The sequence below is a fragment of the Humulus lupulus genome, chromosome 3, assembly GCF_963169125.1.
Source record: "Humulus lupulus chromosome 3, drHumLupu1.1, whole genome shotgun sequence".
In the NCBI taxonomy this organism is placed as follows: Eukaryota; Viridiplantae; Streptophyta; class Magnoliopsida; order Rosales; family Cannabaceae; genus Humulus; species Humulus lupulus.
Genome location: NC_084795.1, coordinates 67,844,622 through 67,864,549, shown reverse-complemented (window position 1 = coordinate 67,864,549; position 19,928 = coordinate 67,844,622). Strand labels below are relative to the sequence as shown.

Genomic DNA, 19,928 nt, shown 5'->3' with positions numbered 1-19,928 from the left:
TACTCCACTAGTCAATATTATTGATATATTCCGGGTATTTGGTTACAAAGTATATATCTCTCCAGAGACTATTTTTTCCAACCCTTATCAACTCCCAGGGTCTCCATATTTATAGGAGAAGGCACCTGGAAGTTGGTAAGGAGGTCATCCCGTGACCTACTTATTTGTCATATCAACTCTGTGACATTCATGATTAATTCCTAAACCTGACACATAAGTATGGTCAAATCGATAGATAAGGAGATAATGGGCCGCACGGCCCAACCCAGCCGTGGGTGTCTGAATACGCACGTTCCTGCTGCGTGTCCGAGAAGTCAGGGAGATATCGGACACGTGATGTCAGATATAGGCACGTTTATCTTGCGTGTGTTGACTTTACAAAGGGTCAGAGATCCACGAGAAGCTCATACCACGAGCTGCTCCCCTGACCCGACCTTCGGCCTTCAGACTCCTTCCCCCAGTCTTGGGCAACCTTGGCGAGTCCTTGAGGATACCTCGAGCTAATAGAGTACGACCTCGAAAACAGGAGCTCCAGCCTGGGGAAATTTACGGACTAACCATGATTAGTCCGAGGCTCGACCTGCTAATCAGCCCGTGGGAAAACCAGGGCGTACAGTCATAAATTAAATATCCAAACATTTTAAGAATGATTCATAATTTATTTTATGTATTTTCAAAGAAAAAATAAACAACAATAGTATTTAGGACCTAAATGATACAATTTAAAAAGGTTGGGAAGATCAATTGCTTTGTTGTTTATTTTAGTGATTTAGATTTGAATGTGAATGTCTAATTTAATAACAATATTAGTACAAATTAACTTAACAAACTTAATGGCATGACCACTTGATGAAATGTGGAGGGAAGTGGGGTAAATGGCCGATACTACAGGCAGGATTCCTCTTTGGCGGATAGGTACTGTAATTGGTATTCCTGTGATTGGTTCAATAGGTCTTTTCTTTTCCGGTTCATATTCCGGATTGGGTTAATCCTTGTAGTAATCGGATGAACTTCTCAAGATATAACCACTACAAAGTTATTTTCTTAAACTGTGTGAATTGATAAAAACTAGATCATAACGAATTATGTCTGTTTTTGAGAATGATTCTTTGTACTAAGACGATGTGGAAAATCATAGTATTTTTTGCATACGCATATATTTTAGTACTAAATGAATTTCGGACAAAAACAAAATATCTTTATTTAACTTGAAGAAAAGATACAATTGTTGCTCAAATGCATTAGGATATAATTCTTAACAAATGGAAATTATTCATATTTATTAAATATAAAATCCAATTATGGATTCCTCCAATTAAGCATGACTTGATAATGAGCTTCCATTAAGTAAATAGTTTTGACTATTTGCAGGTGGTAACCAAAACCCTTCTAGGTGGAAGGGAAGGCCTTCTTCCATGAAGCAAAGCATAATTATCAAAGAAAAGAACATCACCCTTCTCCCATTTGAACTGAATGCTCTCTTCTTCAATAATCTCTTCACATCTCTTTACCACATTTTCTGGAATCTCTGTCCCATCTGCCATTTTAGCTGAGCTATGCTCTTTCCCATGCATGCCTACAACCGTGTTGAACCACATTTTCCTTCCTTTCCTTCCATCAAAAACCTTGGTCAAGTTTTTTGACCTCAATATTGCCTTCACACCACCATTGGGTAGCCACTCCATGTCCATGCCTAGAGCCTTAGCCCTGCATGCATATTGAGTTATATGAAGTGGTAAAATTTATTTTTATATATATATATATATATGTCTGTGCATATGTGTGTGTGCGTATAATAGTACCTTCGTTCTGCTTCAGCACGATCTGATGTTCCAAAAGTGTCCTCCCAACCTCTACCTCTCATGGAAGAAGTGTCGTTCTTGCTTAGAGCTGTGAAGGAATATGTTAAGCCTTTTGTCTCCATTTCCTCAACAGCATCTGGGAACTCCTCCATCATTCGTTCGGTTACCCGGAAACTTGGAACAAACGGTGTTTCTCCTCCTTCTGGGGGTGGTGTCTCGCAGAATAGGATTACTTTCTTCGGAAATTCTTTTATCTGCTCATCCAAAATTCAACCCAATTAATAATAATAAGACTTCCTTTATTATAAGTGACAAATTAACAAAACAAGAATAAGCTTATTTGACTTGTTACCAAAACCATCTCATGATGATAGTATATGAACTCCGTGAGAGGTCCCTCATTTGCTGTCCATACTCTCTTGTAGACATGGGTCCGGGGAGCTGGCCCGACGTAGCGAATGTCATCCCAGTCGAAGGCTTCGATGATTTCGTTGAAATCCTCGGCGTTCTCAACGTTGAAACCGCGAAGAAGGACCGCACTGTTCTTGGTTATCATGTCATCGAACCAGTTCTTGTTCTTCTTCAGGGCCGAAAGAAGAGATTCCACGTCGTCACCCTTGTTGGGCTCCACAGGTTCCAGTACCAGTGGCATTGTTTCACCGTCCACCACCTTTTGCCCTTTACAGTGTCCCACCTTGAAATCCTTGCAAGAGTATTCCATTTTCTCGATCTTAATCAACTATTACAAATAATTTGTTCGGTTTTTGGTGCTTTGAGCTTCAAGTTATGGTGTGTTTATATAGAGATATGGTCTTGTCTTGGCACTAGTTAATATGAAGGGAATCACAATGAAACTATTGATTTCTTTATTTTATTTTCTTAGACGACTCTCTGGATGGTTTGTCTTATGTTTTTGTATAAATTATTGTACTTTCCACATTAATATTAATATAATGATAACGATTTATAGGCTTAATTATAATTGTATTAACTTCAATTACAAAGCTTAGTGATTGTGATTGTGATTGTAGAGTCTTCTTGGTTTTTATTGTTAATGGGGTGCTTTCACTTAGCTTAGTTTTAAAAAGCTATAAAACTTAATTAACTCCGTCACCATGTCCAATGAATATTTATTCATATATATTCCATCGGTTGACACATGTCCAAACAATAAATAAAAAATAACACATTTAAAAAAAACACAAAATTGTCACTTCTTTATTAGTTTTTTAAACTTTAATATTTTATTTGATCTTGAATTGAATTCATTTGCTAAACAAATATTGTAGAAGCCAAATAATCTATTTTATCGTATTTGACATTTTGTGAGATTGATTTATTTTTTTATGATGAAGATAAATATTTCTTTGTTGAGATTTATAGTAAAAACAAAATGGCACAAATGGATGAATGTGTGAGGATTCAAGTATTGCCGCCCCAGGAGAATTAATTTGGTTAAACGGTCAACAAAACAGATATGTCAAAACACAAGAATACAACAACACTAAAGCTTTTTTTTTTTTTTTTTCTTTTCTTTTGTTATTTTTCTATAGTCCTTCGTTGGTTACATCAAACCATTCATTGGTTTCATACATATTAAGGTTAACACTGTTGAATTAGTAATAATTATTATTACAGATAATTAACCATTTATTTACAGCTCATTACATATAATTAATTACCCGAATCTAGCAAGTTAGTTGTAGATTAGCTGTGTTCAAAATTTATCTGATCCAATTATATTTAATTCTTAAAATGTTGACGGCTTTTTTTTTTTTTTGTCGCAATCGTACTTGTATGACTTGGATACCCATTTAATATCAAAAGTAACCAACCCAATTTCATCGGCATTAATTTATATCTATTTTAAAAATTATAAATATATGTAAAAAATTAATATTTTGAAATGACTTTGTCCAAGAACTTAGAGAGAAAGAGACTTTATCCAAAATAAAACTAAAGACCTTTCTTTTTTATCTGCCAAAATATTAGGGTAGTCCTAGATATTTAGTGACAAAAGGTTTATCGTCTAATCCTAATGTTTGCAAGAGGAAATTAGAGTTGACTTGGGAGGTGTTGGGTAAAAAAAGTATTGAGGACTAAGAAAAGTTAACAAGCTGGCATATGGTTCTATGGTAAGTCTAGAGTGCATCATTAATTGCCAAAATGGATTGAAAGTCTAATGTGGTAAAAAGAAGGTTGTCATCAACAAACAAAATGGGTGAAATAGCTGGGGCATTTCTACAGATGCGGATCCCATGCAAACCATTATTCTACTCTTTAAGCTTAATAACAGAAGACAAACCCTCGAAACATAAAACGAAAAGATACGGGGAGAGATGATCCCCTTGCCTAATACCACTAGTTGGATGGATGCAGCCAGATACTTGATCATTAATGACAAAGCTGATAGAGATCGAGGACAGGCAATGCATAATCTAGGAGATGAAACGATGGGGAAAATTGAACCTATGCATTACAGACTTTGAAAAGGACCACTCTACCTTATCAAATGCTTTGGTCATATCTAATTTCAAAGCAACCCAACCCACAGACCCAGTTCTACTATGATTGATGGCATGGGTTAACCCTTGAGCAATCAAAATATTATCAAAAATAAGTCTATCAGATAGAAAAGCACTTTGGGAGTAAGAGATTAAAGAGAGCAAAATGGGTTTAAGCATGTTTACTAACATTCTAGAAATGATTTTGTACGGAGTAGAGCAAAGGCTATTAGGTCTCAAATCTCTAAGCTGGACATCATTTGGTTTTTTGGGGATTAAAATCAGTAGTGTCGAATTGATACTAGCAATGTCCTCACCATTATTCAAAAATACTAGAATAGCCCTAACTAAATCAAATCCTAGAACATTCTAGTTTTTTAGTAAAAGTAAGCATTATAACCATCAATATCTGGAGCCTTATCACCTGAAAGCTGAAAGAGAGCTATTCGAACCTCTTCCTCTATAAACCTGGCTTCCAAAGAGTCTGATTGAGCTTGAGTAATTCTTGCTGTGATTCCTGAGAGGACATAAGAAACATCCTCTTGCGAGATACCCTGCGAGGTAAACAAGGAGGAGTAAAAATTAGTAACTGTTGTGCTAATTTGAGAAAAGGATAAGACATAAGATCCACCATCTAGCATCAGTTTATGAATTATGTTAGATTTAATTCTACTGGAAGCAGTCCTATAGAAGAATTTAGTGTTTTTGTCTCCAGCTTGCAACCAGTTCACCCTAGATCGTTGCTTCCAATAGAGTTCCTCATAAAGAAGGGAATCTAGTTGGGAATTCGAGGATTTAATCTGAGTTATATCCTCCTTTTGCAGAGAGGTTTCTTCATTCAACTTAGTAATGGAGTTTTGAACTTGGGAGATTTTAGATTTAAATAATTTAAAATGTTTGTTACTCCAAGTTTTAAGGAACTCAGAACAATTGCTTTGCTTAGTGAGAAACAATTATAAATCATTCTGATTAGGAGTTGGCCTTTCAATGGCCCAAGATCTATTAATAGTGTCAAGAAAGAAGGTTCTATTAGCCAATTATTTTGAAACATAAACGTTTTTTTCCTAGATCTAGAGGAATATATAGAATTATCATTTAAGGTGATCTTGATAGCCCTATGATTGGAACCATAATAATCAAGATGAAACAAGGTGGCAAAAGGAAATAAGTCATACCAATTCTCATTAGCAACTCCCCAATCTATCCTTTAAAAAGTTCTATTATTATTCCATGTGTATTTACAACTAACAAAAGGAAGGGGAAACATGTTAATATTATTAATGAACTCATTGAAATCATGCCTAGCAAAAGAGGAAACATTACTAGACTTATCAGAAGATCAAATGAAGGCATTGTAATCACCCATAATTAGCCAAGGCATTAAAGGAGAAGTATCATGTAATCGTGAAAGCAAGGCCCAAGTATGGTGACGATTAGATAAAATAGGAGAGCCATAGAAACCAAAGAAATGAAAAGTACTATTATCATCCATAGTTACAAAACAGTCTATGTGGTTCAAAGTAAAAGTCAACGTAGACACATCAACATTTTCTTTCCACAAAAGCATTAACCCTCCTTCTAAGTTCCTTCTAGGGACTTCAAAACTGTAGTCAAAATGCAACATAGTTTTAAACCTATTTACAGACCTTATACATAACTTAGTTTCTATAATAAACAAAATAGAAGGTTGATGATGCTTGACTAGGAGGGAGAGCTTTCGAAATGCTCGGGGCTCCCCGATCAAGGAGCATTCCAATTGATGAGACTCATTTTGGCGGGGTTGCTGAGCAACACCTGCCTGTTCATCTTCAGAGTGAGTTAGAGATCAGTAGAGTCTTCATGAGTCATATCACGAGCCCTTTGGAGAGTGGAGCTGATCTTTCCTCCAACATCAATGGTTTGCTGTGTGAAGTGATGCCGCTTGGAGCCAAGGGTTTCCCTAGCATGGTCAGGGGTAAGTCTATGCGAGGTAGGGGTTGTGGCATCTATGGTGGGCTAGAGGCAAGATCCTGGACAGTTGGGTTGGGTGGGGATGTAACACTAGGGGAATCATGTGAGACATTTGGATTAATGGGTGAGGGAACCATTACAGACGAGGCAATAGGTTTCCGGAATGGGGTGTAACGCCCTACTACCCTAGATTCATTACCATGTGATTTTAAAATGTGCCATTAGCTCGCTAATCGAGGTATTAGACCAAAAAGTGTGGTTAGTTGAAATGAAGACTCATTTAAGTAAGATTTTGGAATAAAAGGGTTGGACATTCATTTAAATCATGAAAGTGTTACATTGGGATCCCAAAATACTATTTAGAAACATATTTACAACTCAAAAGTTACTTTAAAGTCGACCTAAGTGACAAAATCAAACATTTATAACATGCTCCTCAAAATACACCAGCCGTGGCGGCCAGGTAGGCCAAACATGTACGCACCGTTCCATGCCCTCCAAATCATGGTTGATCGACCTTTTCCTTGCCCTTACCTGTACCACAAAGCACCCGTGAGTCGAGGCCCAACAAGAGAACTTCACAACACAACATACAATAATTTATTTCAACAAATAAATACTTAATCAAAGACAACAAACAATTTACAAATTTCTATTGGAACACACAACAACACAATAGCACAACAACATAACAACACAACAGTATAGTAGCACAGCAGCGGCCTCCGCCGATCGGGGTGCGTTATCAGGCACCAAGTCCGCGGTCTTAACAGAGCGGGTGTGTACAACAACCTTAGAGGGTCTTGCCCTGGCGGCTTGCATTTAGCGTGCTTAACACCGATCTCGGCCTTTTCTGCTCCCGACCTTTGCCGTTCCCGATCTCTGCCGCTACTGGCCTTTGCTGCTCCCGGCCTTTGCCGCTCTCGATTTTTCCAATCGGTAACAATCACATGTATGACATATTAGCTATAAAAAATACATACAACACTAAACACAACATAGCTCTACGAGAACCGATAGTTCTTTTACCTTGTGTCCCGAGCTGACAACCCAAAGCGATCTCGAGCACGATCCTTAATCCCGAGCCTGAGCGGTAAAACCTAGTCACAACGTAATGATAAATAGACATCCATCAACCCTAACCAATTAAGAACTCAAGATTAAAATACTAGCCTTTGGGACCTCGAGTTCTACTAAACTGGGTAGTAGAATCCTTCCCGAGCCTTAAGATTTGGGTTCTCGAGCTTAAATCCCCATTTTGGTCATTTTTCCTAATTTGAGCCGTGACCGCCCCCTAGGGTCGCGACCCACTGCAAGTCAGAGAGCCTTGGGCTCTCGCTAAGGGGACATGGGCCACGATGCGCCTCTTCCTGCACTGCGCCGCCTAGGCAAAATCAGAGGCTCCCAAGCCTTTTTGTTCATATGGGCCGCGGTTTGAGCCCCAACACCCAGACATCCATGCATTCTCACTATGTTTTACCCCAACCCAACTCACAAAATAACACCCAATTCAACCCCTATTCTCATAATTAAACCCAAAATTCTTATCTAGGAAACTTAGTCGGTATAAACACTCCAAAAACCAGCTCATATTCTCTTCAAAATCTCAAAATCAGACCAAAGCTTGAACCTAAGCAAAACGTAACAAAATCACAGCTGAAACTTAACAGTTCAATACCAAAATCCTTACCTCAATTGTTGATTCGACCCTGAGCTAATTCCCCAACACTTCTAGCTTATTTTCCCCAAGTCGCCAGCTTCAATTCTTAGCCAAATCCTCAAGAATTCACCAAAGCTTCAAGCACACCAAAGAGAGGGAGAGAGAGCCGAGAGAGAGAGAGAGAGAGAGAGAGAGAGAGAGAGAGAGATAGAGAGAGAGAGAGAGAGAGAGAGAGATAAGGGTGAGAGTTGTCTTTCCCCTTCTGGCTAGTTTTGGAATTTTAGTTATCTTATGTCTATCCTCAGCTGTAGAATACCAAAAATTCCCTTAACCTATCCTTAACCATTCTAACACCACCAAAGGCAAAATTGTCCTTTGCCACATCCCGCCAATTCCTCGAGTGTTCCTATAATTCCCCATTTAACCCTCAACATACTTAAATAACCACTAAATCACTACCCGTTACTTGGTAACCCCAAACACGTACTATATCCCCAAAATACCCCTAGGCTCACCAAGAGCCGAGTATTCGACCCTGTTGTGACTATTTTGCTATTTCGCACCCTAGGACCGTCTCAGATCACACATCACAAATAAATCCCCACAATCCCATGGTATCAAGCACAACACATACATAATCACAGTTATGCCCTCAACAAGCAAAAATTACAAATGTTCCCCTATTAACCAAAATGGGCCCACATGCATATTTAATTTACCTAAACACGTATATCTAATCACATAATCATTTAATCCACGTATTAACATAATTAAATCAGTTATTGCCCTTCTGACACGCTAATCAAGGCACTAAGCCTTATTAGCAAATTTGGGACGTTACAACTATCCCATCCTTATTAAAATTTCATCCTCAAAATTCATTCAAACATCTCGAGATACCAATTCTGCAAACCTGACTATAACCCCAGAGTCAGTTCCTTTACCTTGCCACTGCTTGCAACACCTTCACAAGAAGGCTAGTCTTAATCTATATGACTTTATCTCTTGTACTCAGAGTTCCACTAGCTTTTCTTTGCACAATAAATTTCCCTGAAATTCCAGGGCCTCTTTGCCCAATCAGGGGTAATACTCAACACTTCTTCCCTTAACATTCGCACCAGTAACACCTCATGAGCCTCTACCATGCTGGGGTAAGGCTAAACTGTAGGCCCCTGGCCTAGTCCTTATTAGCATCTTTAAGATCTATTCAAATCTAGGGTCAAAATTCCTTATTCCTTTCCCAAACTCCTTTACCCTTCTTAGTCCACAATATTCGGAGAAGCACAAAGTCTCCAATCTTGGAACCCTATTGTAATGTCCCAAATTTCCTAATAAGGCTTAGGGCCTTGATTAGGGGGCCATGATGGCAAATTATAGAAATTATGTGATTATATGATTACATGTGATTATGTGAGTTATATTATAATATGATTTGATATGCATGTTTTGGTATATTAAATATGTGTGTGGGGCCATTTCTGTTTAATTGGGTAATTGTTGTAATTTGGCCCGTTTTGGGTATATTTGGCATATATGTGATATATGTGTGTGAGACCACATTATAATGTGGATATGTTTGGGTTACTCGATATGAGACAATCCTAGGGAGCAAGCTAATGGGAAAGTCACAACGGGATTCATACCTGACTCAGAGTGAGTCAAGGGGTATATTGGGTATTTATCATATTACTGGGATATTGGGTAACGAGAATGATTATTTGATGATATATTGGGAGTTAATGTGATCAGGAGGGAATTCTGGGAATTTTGACTATTTTACCCCTGGAGGTGTTTTTGGGACCCCGAGCATTAGGATTTGCTTGAGGTTACTTAAGCTTGAAGTAACCTGTCAGAAACATAAGAGAATGTTCAGTACGTTCTCTCTTTCTCTCTCTCTCTCTCTCGTTATCCCTTTTTGACGCTGTTCGCATTTTCGAAGGAAACTCGAGTTTTAGGACTCAGATTCAAGCAAGGATCGAGTCATAGCGATTCTAGGGAATATTATAAGATTATTAGCCGAAGGATTTAGCTGGGAAATGACTCAATCAGAGGTAATCTGAGTTTTAATTTTTGAGTTTTTGAGTTTCTAAGCCTTGATTGGATTTTACGTTTTGAGGAGTTTTTGATTTGACTGGGACTTGGGTTTTAATGGTTTTGGGAAATTGAGATGTTTGAGAACTTTGATTTTGAGATTTGGATATGTTTGGATAGATTTTTGGAAGGTTTTTAAATGGAGAAAATGGCTGGGTTCGAGGTTGGGTTGCGACCTGTGTGAACCCAGAACCAGGAGGGTTCTGCCTGGGGGGCGTGCCACGACTCTAGAGGGCAAGTCGCGGCCTGCACCCTAAAGCCCAGGCAGAGGGCTCTCTGTCAGAGAGGCGCACCGCGACCCCCAAGACCAAGTCGTGGCTTGCCTGTGCATTTTTGGCCAGGTTTGGTTTTTAGTCATGGGAACTTAACTCTAAGGGCTCGGGATCGATCCTACTACCCGGTTTGGTAGGATTCGACGTCCCAAAGGCTAGGACTCGGTTCGGAAGTCTTTATTTACTTATTTTTGACGAGATTCTATATTATGGTCGTGACTAGGAGATCACTAGGGGCTTGGAAACAGGATTGTGCTTGAGGGTCATTTATTGGTAACCTGTGCTTGGACCAAAGGTAAGAAAACTGCACCCAGTACGTGATGCATATGATGCATGTGAATATAGCATGGCCTGGATGTTGAATGTGGAATGAGCCAGAGCTTGAGTCTCTATAAATGTGCATGATTATGCTTGTGATTATTGATGAAGCATGTTGAGTGCTCTGTATATGAATATTTGTTGCAACATGAATGCGTGGTTGCATTGTTTACTTGAGAAACGCACTGACTTATCTGTCAGAAACGAAAAATAGTGCGGAGCATTTGTCGTAAAGCATTGACTTATCAGTCAAGAGCGGCAATAGTGCTGAGTGCTGGTCATGAAGCTTTGACTTATTAGTCAGGAACGACAATAGTGTTGAGTGCTGGTCGTATGACATTGACTTATGAGTCAAGAGTGGAAATAGCGCTGTGCGCTGGTCGTATTGGTTAGGCTAACCAAAGGTGTCAAGTACACTTAGGATATGGCTAAGAGACCTGAGGTGACTTAATAGTCACATATCCTAGCATTGGCTTAGTAGTCAAGAATGACCTTAGCACGTGGAGTGCTGGTCAACGCCATGTACACTTATATAGAGGATATGGCTAAGAGACCTGAGGTGACTTAATAGTCACATATCCTAGCATTGGCTTATTAGTCAAGAACGACCTTAGCACGTGGAGTGATGTTCAGCGCCAGGCACGCTTATACAGAGGATATGGCTAAGAGACCTGAGGTGACTTAATAGTCACATGTCCTAGCATTGACTTATTAGTCAAGAACGACCTTAGCATGTTGAATGCTGGTCAGTGCCAGGTGCGCTTATACAAAGGATAGGGAAATGGGACCCAGGATGACTTATTAGTCCCATATCCTAGCATTGACTTATTAGTTAAGATCGGCAATAGCGCTGAGTGCTGGTCGAAGGGCACTGACTTATTAGTCAAGGACTTCCTTAGCATGGTGAGGTTTGGTCGAAAGGCACAGACTTATTAGTCAAGTACGACAATAACACACTGAATGCTGGTTGTAAGGCATTGACTTATTAGTCAAGCAGGGCATTAGCATGATAAGCGTTGGGCCATATAATCTAGCCTAACCTGAAGTGCATCATACGCTTGATCGACCTATTGGTCGAAGACAACCTAGCGTCGAGTACGCTAGATCAGCTAGAAAGTTGGTTATACAAAGGACAGGGCAGAGCCCCAGGGTGACTTATTAGTCCCATGTTCTAGGGCGTCGATCCAGAATGATTCCCTAATAATTTATTTATACTTTCCTACATGCATGATTAGGGTTATTATTGATAGGCATGCCTATTATGATTTGATGACATATTATTAACTACTTATGAGCATGTTTAAGTTTTCCTGCTGAGCCTCGGCTCACGTGTGTTATGTGGTGCAGGTAAAGGTAAAAGAAAGCTGGACCATTCTTGAGTTGGAGAGCTTAGATGACGATGTGTACATATGTGGCTGCTCGACCACCACGACCAAGGGTTTAAAGAGGAACTAGGGTTATACCCTATTTTTCCGCTTAGGTCGGTTGGTTGTAAATCTTTTATTGTAATTAACCTTTTAAATATATTTTGGGATCCCATGTATACAGTAAACGTTTTAGTGAAACGTTTGTATCTTCGACTAAAGTTTTTAACCCTAAACCGTTAATCACATTTAGTTACACAATTATGACCAAATGACTCATTTAATGAGTTTAGAACTATTTAAAGTACACAGTGTAACAGTCCCTGGGTAGTCAGGCATTACACCTATGTTCCCACACTCAAATTTGCAAACTTTAATATCCTTCAATAAAGTAGACACTCTGCCCTAACAATCCTTAATAATTTCACTGGTCCTTCAAACCCACTCTGAATTAGAATACTTCCTGTTTCTGGTCTCATTTTTTCTTTCTTTTCTCTGGAATAAGTATTTCTCATTCCCCATCTCATAATATCCCACTCAAAGCCACTCTAGCCGTGTATCAACATTCATCATCTTGACAATCCATTCCAGGGACTGTATTTTCCTCAAGGTCCCAAAACTCACATATTCGAAGTAAAATACTCAAGGTTTGAGTTATTCCTTTAGGTTATCCATTGTTTAAAGGTAACTATTAATTCCAAATTCTGATCTTATACTCATCACCCTCTATGACTCTTTTCCCGAACCTGGGAACCTAAGGGTCTCAATCTAACACTGTCGACTTTGGTGTCACTCACGCCAACCATAGTGTGTTAACCCAATAGGTCAAGTCACAAATTTTCGCATCCACTCACCTCATCTGCAATATGAGATGATCCACCTTTAGGGTCCATAACTATATTCCTTCATACTAACTTCAGGATACCCTAGAGTCATAATAGCCCTTCTGGCTTCTGATTATCATTTCTCACTTACCAAAAGATTAGGCCGTGCGCCCTCCAATATTCAACTCCCTGGATACAATAATTGTAAAGGGGTAACTTAAGGCTCGTCCTACATCTTCTCTTCAACGCCAGCATCCATCAGATCGCTCATCCGGTTTGCATATCTTAACCTATATATGCCAATGCGGTAGGATTCTTAACCATTACTACAAGATCTCATTTCAGTGTTTCACTGTTTATTCATAGAGGTATATCTGCTACTTATCAACCGTAGGTTTCAGACCAATCTCGGTCATTATTCCACCCTAACCGTGGTTAACCGGAATTATTGTCAACTCGACATCCCATGTGAACATCTAAGTCCTCATCCCTTCATCTATTGTGAGGTACAAACGATCACTCTTCCAGTGTATATATGGGCCCACCCTAATCCTTGACGCACCGAACTAATATTCCATGTTCTAAGCAAGGACAGGGTCCACTGCACCGTCCTCCTGTACCAGTCCATCCCGTACATACCCTAATACCATGACATGTGAATCAACCCCTTTTTTCATTCTCTGAGAACCCGACACACAACTATCCATTCAGAAAAACTTTAGATTTCTATATTACTTTAATCAAGGGTATAACAATCCCCGAAGATGCTTCAGGTAAAAGTCAAGGTGTGTCACCAGTCTCACCGTGTTTCTAATCCCTTAAGGCGTTCCTTTAACAATTGCCTTGCGGTCTCCATCTTAAATAAATCATATGCAATCCCATCACTTCCCATAATGCGACCTTGAATATCAATTGGAGAAATCAGAACTTCTTCATTATGGAGCCTTACCTGTAATCCCTGCTTCCTTAGCCTCAGTAATATCAATACATGTATTACTTATATTCTTCTCTTAACCAAAAGTAGTCCAAAACATTCTTGAACGAGCTAGATATGACTTGTCTAAATAAATCCTTCACTTTTGGCAGTGGATATCTATTCTTAGTAGTTACCTTAATTTGGCTTTCATATACTGTACATACTCTCGTAGGCTTGACCTTCTCCTTAACCCATGGCATGATATGTCCTATGGTAAGATGCTCCGTCTGATCACCTTTAAGTCAAGTAACTCCTTTGATTGAACCTTTAATTCTGGCTGCTCAACTAGCATCATTCTTCATGATGGTTTCGGTATTGGTTCTATTCTTGCCTCATTCCGTAGCACACTCCATTTCCTAGTCGCGACAACAACCCTGAAAAATCCTTATAAACCCATCTGAAATCCCACTACCGACCCAGTTTCCCTCTGGTCTAACTGACATCATCCTAGTAGTACTTACCACCACGGCTAGGAATCTCGTAATCGCAGTCGAGTCCTCTCCTTTTACACTCTGAAGTCACCATTCTCTCTTACAGTCCATGGTTTTCCCTTATTGGAAAACTAATCCATACTTAAGATCATACCGAGATCATCATATAATAATCCCAACCAATTCTTACTGCTAATTTTCTACCCGTAATACTATGTCCCATTCCCTGGAAATTACCAACTTTCCTAGCAAATTCAAAATCTCAAGCCCCATATCTTAATATCCATCTGGTAGGTATCTTATGTTTATATTTATACTAAGAGGTATGTAGCACCAAACTCAGTCAGTACAGAGTAAAGGAACCAAAACTAGAAGGCCAACCTGTCATTTCCAAGGGACCAGCCTCGGGCTCTGGCTACCTCCAGGTAGACTCAGGTCAAGCAATCTATACTTCTTGGTTCTTCTGTCTTCGATTCCGAGCAATGCTTCTTGATGTGCCCAACTATTCCACATAGCAAACATGCCTTCGCTCAAAATTTTCCTAGATGTCGTCTCTTGCACCTGACGCACACTGAATAACTTCTCCAACCTCATTGCTGCCCTGGCAACTGCCTTGAATACTATGACCCCTCCTTTCAGGACCAAAAGTGGTAGAACTATCAGGGGTCTTTCTTTTCTGATTACAGGGGCCTCCGCCCCACCTGCTCCCGCAAATGAGGGTACCATTTCCTGAGTTTCCTGCCCCACGACACCCCCACTCCATATCTCACCCCATACATCCTCTATAGCAAGGGCTCTCCCTACCGCCTGAGCGTAGGTAGAAACCTCATGGGTTGGAGTGATCCTAACTCTATGGGCCACCCCAGGGTTCAGCCCTCGAATGAATCATTCTTTCTGGCCTACATTCGTCGGTTCCAAATCGAAAGCGAACTTGGATAACCCATCAAATTCGTTGACATACTCTGTCACTGTCTTACTGCCTTGAACCAAATTCATAAACTCATTGGTCTTCGCAATTCAAACTGTGTCACAGTAGTACCTCTCGTTGAACAATTGTCTAAAATCCTCCCACCCATCATAACAATAGTTCGGGTCTGGGATACCATTCCCACCACATTCGGACATCCTCCCACAGCATGTACGTGGCACAAGCCACTCTATCATTGCCTCCCGCTCCTATATGGTCGAGGATGGAGCTAACCATGCCCATCCATTGTTCAGATTTGAACGGATCTAAGCCCCATTCGAAAACTGGAGAATAAGGCCTCTGGAATCTTTCCTACAACAATTCCCACCTGTTTCCACCCTCAGGCTAAACCAAAATGGATGCTATTGTTGTTGAAACACACGGAGTGATGTTCCTTGATGGAACCCGCTGTCTCAACCACCTAATCTCTTCCTCTTACTTTTGCAGTCTAGCCTGCATGTCAGCAAACACTTGCTTCCAATCCCAGAGGGCAGATGGAGGATTTTGGCCTCGACTACTATTCGCAATCCCAGAATTAACAGTGCCTACTCCGCTTGACTGCCTCAGATGCATAACTTCTAAATTTGTCTGCAGTCAATGACTCAATCCATCCGATATGGTGATCCCATCCGAAACCAATCCCTGAGCAGGGCCGAACAACACAATGGCCACATAAAATAAGCATACCAAAACACAAATGTATAATGCTCATGCTCCCTATATTAACAAGAAAATAAGGCAACCCATATAAGCAACTAGACAAATATTTAACTTAATATCAACCGACCCTGAGTCGATCTTGTCTTTGGCAATGACTGTACATGTTCGGTCAATCTCTAGGAACCATAAACCTTGGCACGCATTGATACCAAGTTGTAACGCCCTACTACCCTAGAACTGTTACCATGTGATTTTAAAATGTGCCATTAGCTCGCTAATCGAGGTATTAGACCAAAAAGTGTGGTTAGTTGAAATGAAGACTCATTTAAGTAAGATTTTGGAATAAAAGGGTTGGACATTCATTTAAATCATGAAAGTGTTACATTGGGATCCCAAAATACTATTTAGAAACATATTTACAACTCAAAAGTTACTTTAAAGTCGACCTAAGCGACAAAATCAAACATTTATAACATGCTCCTCAAAATACACCAGCCGTGGCGGCCAGGTAGGCCAAACATGTACACACCATTCCATGCCCTCCAAATCATGGTTGATCGACCTTTTCCTTGCCTTTACCTGTACCACAAAGCACCCGTGAGTTGAGGCCCAACAAGAGAACTTCACAACACAACATACAATAATTTATTTCAACAAATAAATACTTAATCAGAGACAACAAACAATTTACAAGTTTCTATCTGAATACACATCATCACAATAGCACAACAGAATAACAACACAATAGTATAGTAGCACAGCAGCGGCCTCCGCCGATCGGGGTGCGTTATCAGGCACCAAGTCCGCGGTCTTAACAGAGCGGGTGTGTACAACACCCTTAGAGGGTCTTGCCTTGGCGCCATGCATTTAGCATGCTTAATGCCAATCTCGGCCTTTGCCATTCTCGAACTCTGCCGCTCCCGACCTTTGTCACTCCCGACCTTTGTCAATCAATCACATGTATGACATATTAGCTATAAAAATACATACAACACTAAACACAACATAGCTCTATGGGCACAGACGGTTCACTTACCTTTTGTCCCGAGCTGACAACCTAAACCGATCCCAAGCACGATCCCTAATTTCGAGCCTGAGAGGTAAAACCTAGTCACAACGTAATGATAAATATACATCCATCAAGCCCTAACCAATTAAGAACTTCGGATTAAATACTAGCCTTTGGGACCTCGAATTCTACTAAACCGGGTAGTAGAATCCTTCCTGAGCCTTAAGATTTGGGTTCCCGAGCTTAAAACCCCATTTTGGTCATTTTCCCTAATTTGAGCAGTAGCCCGCCCCTTAAGGCTGCGGCCCGCTGCAAGTTAGAGAGCCTAAGGGGACACGGGCTGCGACAGGCCTCTGCCTGCGCCGCGGGGCCTGGGCAAAATCAGAGGCACCCAAGCCTTTTTGTTCATATCAGCCGCGACTCGAGCCCTAACATCCAGAAATCCATGCATTCTCACTACGTTTTCCCCCAACTGAACTCACCAAATAACACCCAATTCAACCCCTACTCTCAGAATTAAACCCGAAATTCTTATCTAGGCAACTTAGTCAGTATAAACACTCTAAAATCCAGCTCATATTCTCTTCAAAATCTCAAAATCAGACCAAAGCTTGAACCTAAGCAAAACTTAACAAAATCACAACTGAAACTTAAAAGTTCAATACCAGAATCCTTACCTTAATTGTTGATTCTACCCTGAGCTAATTCCCCAACATTTCTATCTTATTTTTCCCAACTCCCCAGCTTCAATTCTTAGCCAAATCCTCAAGAATTCACCAAAGCTTCAAGCACACCAAAGAGAGGGAGAGAGAGAGAGAGAGAGATAAGGCTAAGAGTTGTGTTTCACCCTCTGGCTAGTTCTGGAATTTTCGTTATCTTAAGTCAATCCTCAGCTGTAGAATACCAAAAATGCCCCTAACCTATTCTTAACCATTCTAGCACCACCAAAGGAAAAATTGTCCTTTGCCATATCCCGTTAATTCCTTGAGTGTTCCTATTGTAATGCCCCGAATTTCCTAATAGGGTTTAGGACCTTGATTAGGAGGCCGAGAGGGCCATAATTGATTTATCATGGTATTAAATGATCATATGCATGTTAATGTGAATTATATTATTATATGATGATAAATTCATGCATATGGGTGTATTTATAATCATAAGGGCATTTTGGTAATTTGGCCTGTTGAGGGCATATTTGTAAATTAGGTGCATATTGTAATTTGTGAATGAGATTTTATTATTATGGAGATATATTCGAGCTATTCGGCATGAGACGATCATAGATTATGAGTTAGCGGTTTTGTCATAACGAGGTCAAGTTTGGGGTAATAAGAATGTTTATTTGATGATAAATTGGGAGTATTTGAGATCAGGATGGAATTCTGGAAGTTTTGACTATAATGTCCCCAGGGTGTTTTCGGGACCCCGAGCCCTAGGATTTATTTGAGGTTACTTAAGCTTGAAGTAGCTTGTTAGATAAGAACGTACGTTAGAAAATCTCTCTCTCCTTTCCCGATAGCCTATTTTACCATTCGAAGCTTTCTTTAAGGAATTTCGAGTTCTAGGAGTTGGAATCAAGCGAGGGTCGAGGCATAGCGATCCTAGGAAAGATTAGAAGCTTCTTAACCGAAGGATTTGATGGAAAACAACCCAATCAAAGGTAATCTAAGTTTGAAGTTTTGAGTTTCTAAAAATTTTAAGCTTAGAATTGGACTTTGTGAATTGTTGAGTTTTTGGTTGGTTTGAACCTTGGGTTTTGAGGGTTATGGAGCTTTGGGAAGTTTGGGAACTTTGTTTTGATGATTGGGATATGTTTGGGTATGATTTTGGAAGCTTTTAGAAGTTGAAAATATGTTTGGGAATGGCCCAGGGTTGGGGGCTGCGGCCCTGTTCTTGGGCGCCGCGACCCTAGCTCGATGAAGAAGGAGAAGGGTTTTGACTTGGCTGGGCGCTGCGACCCTTGGTGTTGGGCGCCGTGGCTCTTGCTTCAGGAAATTCTGGGGGCTGCGGCCCAAGGTGCTAGGGCCACAGCCCTTGCCCTGTTTTCACCCCGTTTGCTCGTTTTGACCCCGGGAATATAGCTATAGGCCTCGGGAGTGTTCCTATTACTTGGATTAGTTTGGATTGTTGTCCCAGAGGCTAGATTTTGGTTTGGTAACCTATGTTGATCATTTTTATTGGTGGTATCCCATATTTGTTTATGATTAGGTGACCGCTAAGGGATTAAAGTTTGATCGTTCTCAAGGGTCGTTCTTATATTGGTTCTAGCTCGAATCTGAGGTAAGAAAACAACACCCTGTGTATATGTGACATGCATGGATATTCTTGATGCATGTTGGTTGATTATTAAGTATGACATGCATGGCTATTATTGGTGCATGTTGGATTGTTAAATATAATGCATATGATGCACGAGAAACATGTGATTAGGACATGCTTTACATATTGAGTATGATATTGTTCAGAGCTTGAGCCTCTGTGTTCGTGCATAGTCCTAATTGTACTAGTACATGTTAAGTAAGCATGCTGAATACCTTGTTTATGGATATTGGATATGTGATATGTGTTTGGTGGCATGGCTTACTTGTGTGTGGCACTGACTTATTAGCTAGAATCGGCAATGGTGTTAGATCCATGTGTGAGGCTATGATTTACTAGTCAAGTTCACAATGGGTTGAACACTGGTCGTGTTTTACTGACCTAAGAGTAAAAAATGGCATAGCATCACGAACGCCGAGCCAAATGAAGATTAGATATAATCGATATCAATGTTGAATGACTCATATGGGGTATTAATGCTGGACCGACCAGAAGGTCGATGAAAATTATAAGCGCTTGTCTAGTCTAAGACTAGTTATTCAGAGCCAGGGCATATGGCCCAAGTGACTGCTTGTCACATGGCTAGGGAACAATGTTCCATAGTTATGACTCTAGAGTCATGAGGAAGGTTATGTTGGTGACTAATCACCATGCACATATCTCGCTAAATCTAGTGAGATGCTCACCTATTTGTTAAGCCCTGGTGATCCTATCGTCACATGGCTAAAGGGTGCTGTCCCCATATTAGTGACTTTTGAGATTGTCACATATTTGTTCAGAC

General features: G+C 40.2%; 1 protein-coding gene across 2 annotated transcripts; it reads right to left on the bottom strand.

Moving 5' to 3' along the window:
• Positions 1-1,189: 1,189 nt before the first annotated feature.
• On the bottom strand, positions 1,190-5,178 carry LOC133821177 (clavaminate synthase-like protein At3g21360). Of its 2 annotated transcripts, XM_062253641.1 has the most exons (5): positions 4,938-5,178; positions 4,759-4,860; positions 2,155-2,505; positions 1,803-2,056; positions 1,190-1,707 (listed from the first exon to the last, which is right to left on the bottom strand). In XM_062253641.1, the coding sequence occupies exons 1-5, from the start codon at positions 4,938-4,940 to the stop codon at positions 1,362-1,364; spliced, it is 1,056 nt and encodes a 351-aa protein (XP_062109625.1). In that variant the 5' UTR covers positions 4,941-5,178; the 3' UTR covers positions 1,190-1,361. The 2 variants fall into 2 exon arrangements, with proteins under 2 accessions (XP_062109625.1, XP_062109624.1); XM_062253640.1 differs by having other exon boundaries at positions 4,759-5,178.
• Positions 5,179-19,928: the final 14,750 nt, after the last annotated feature.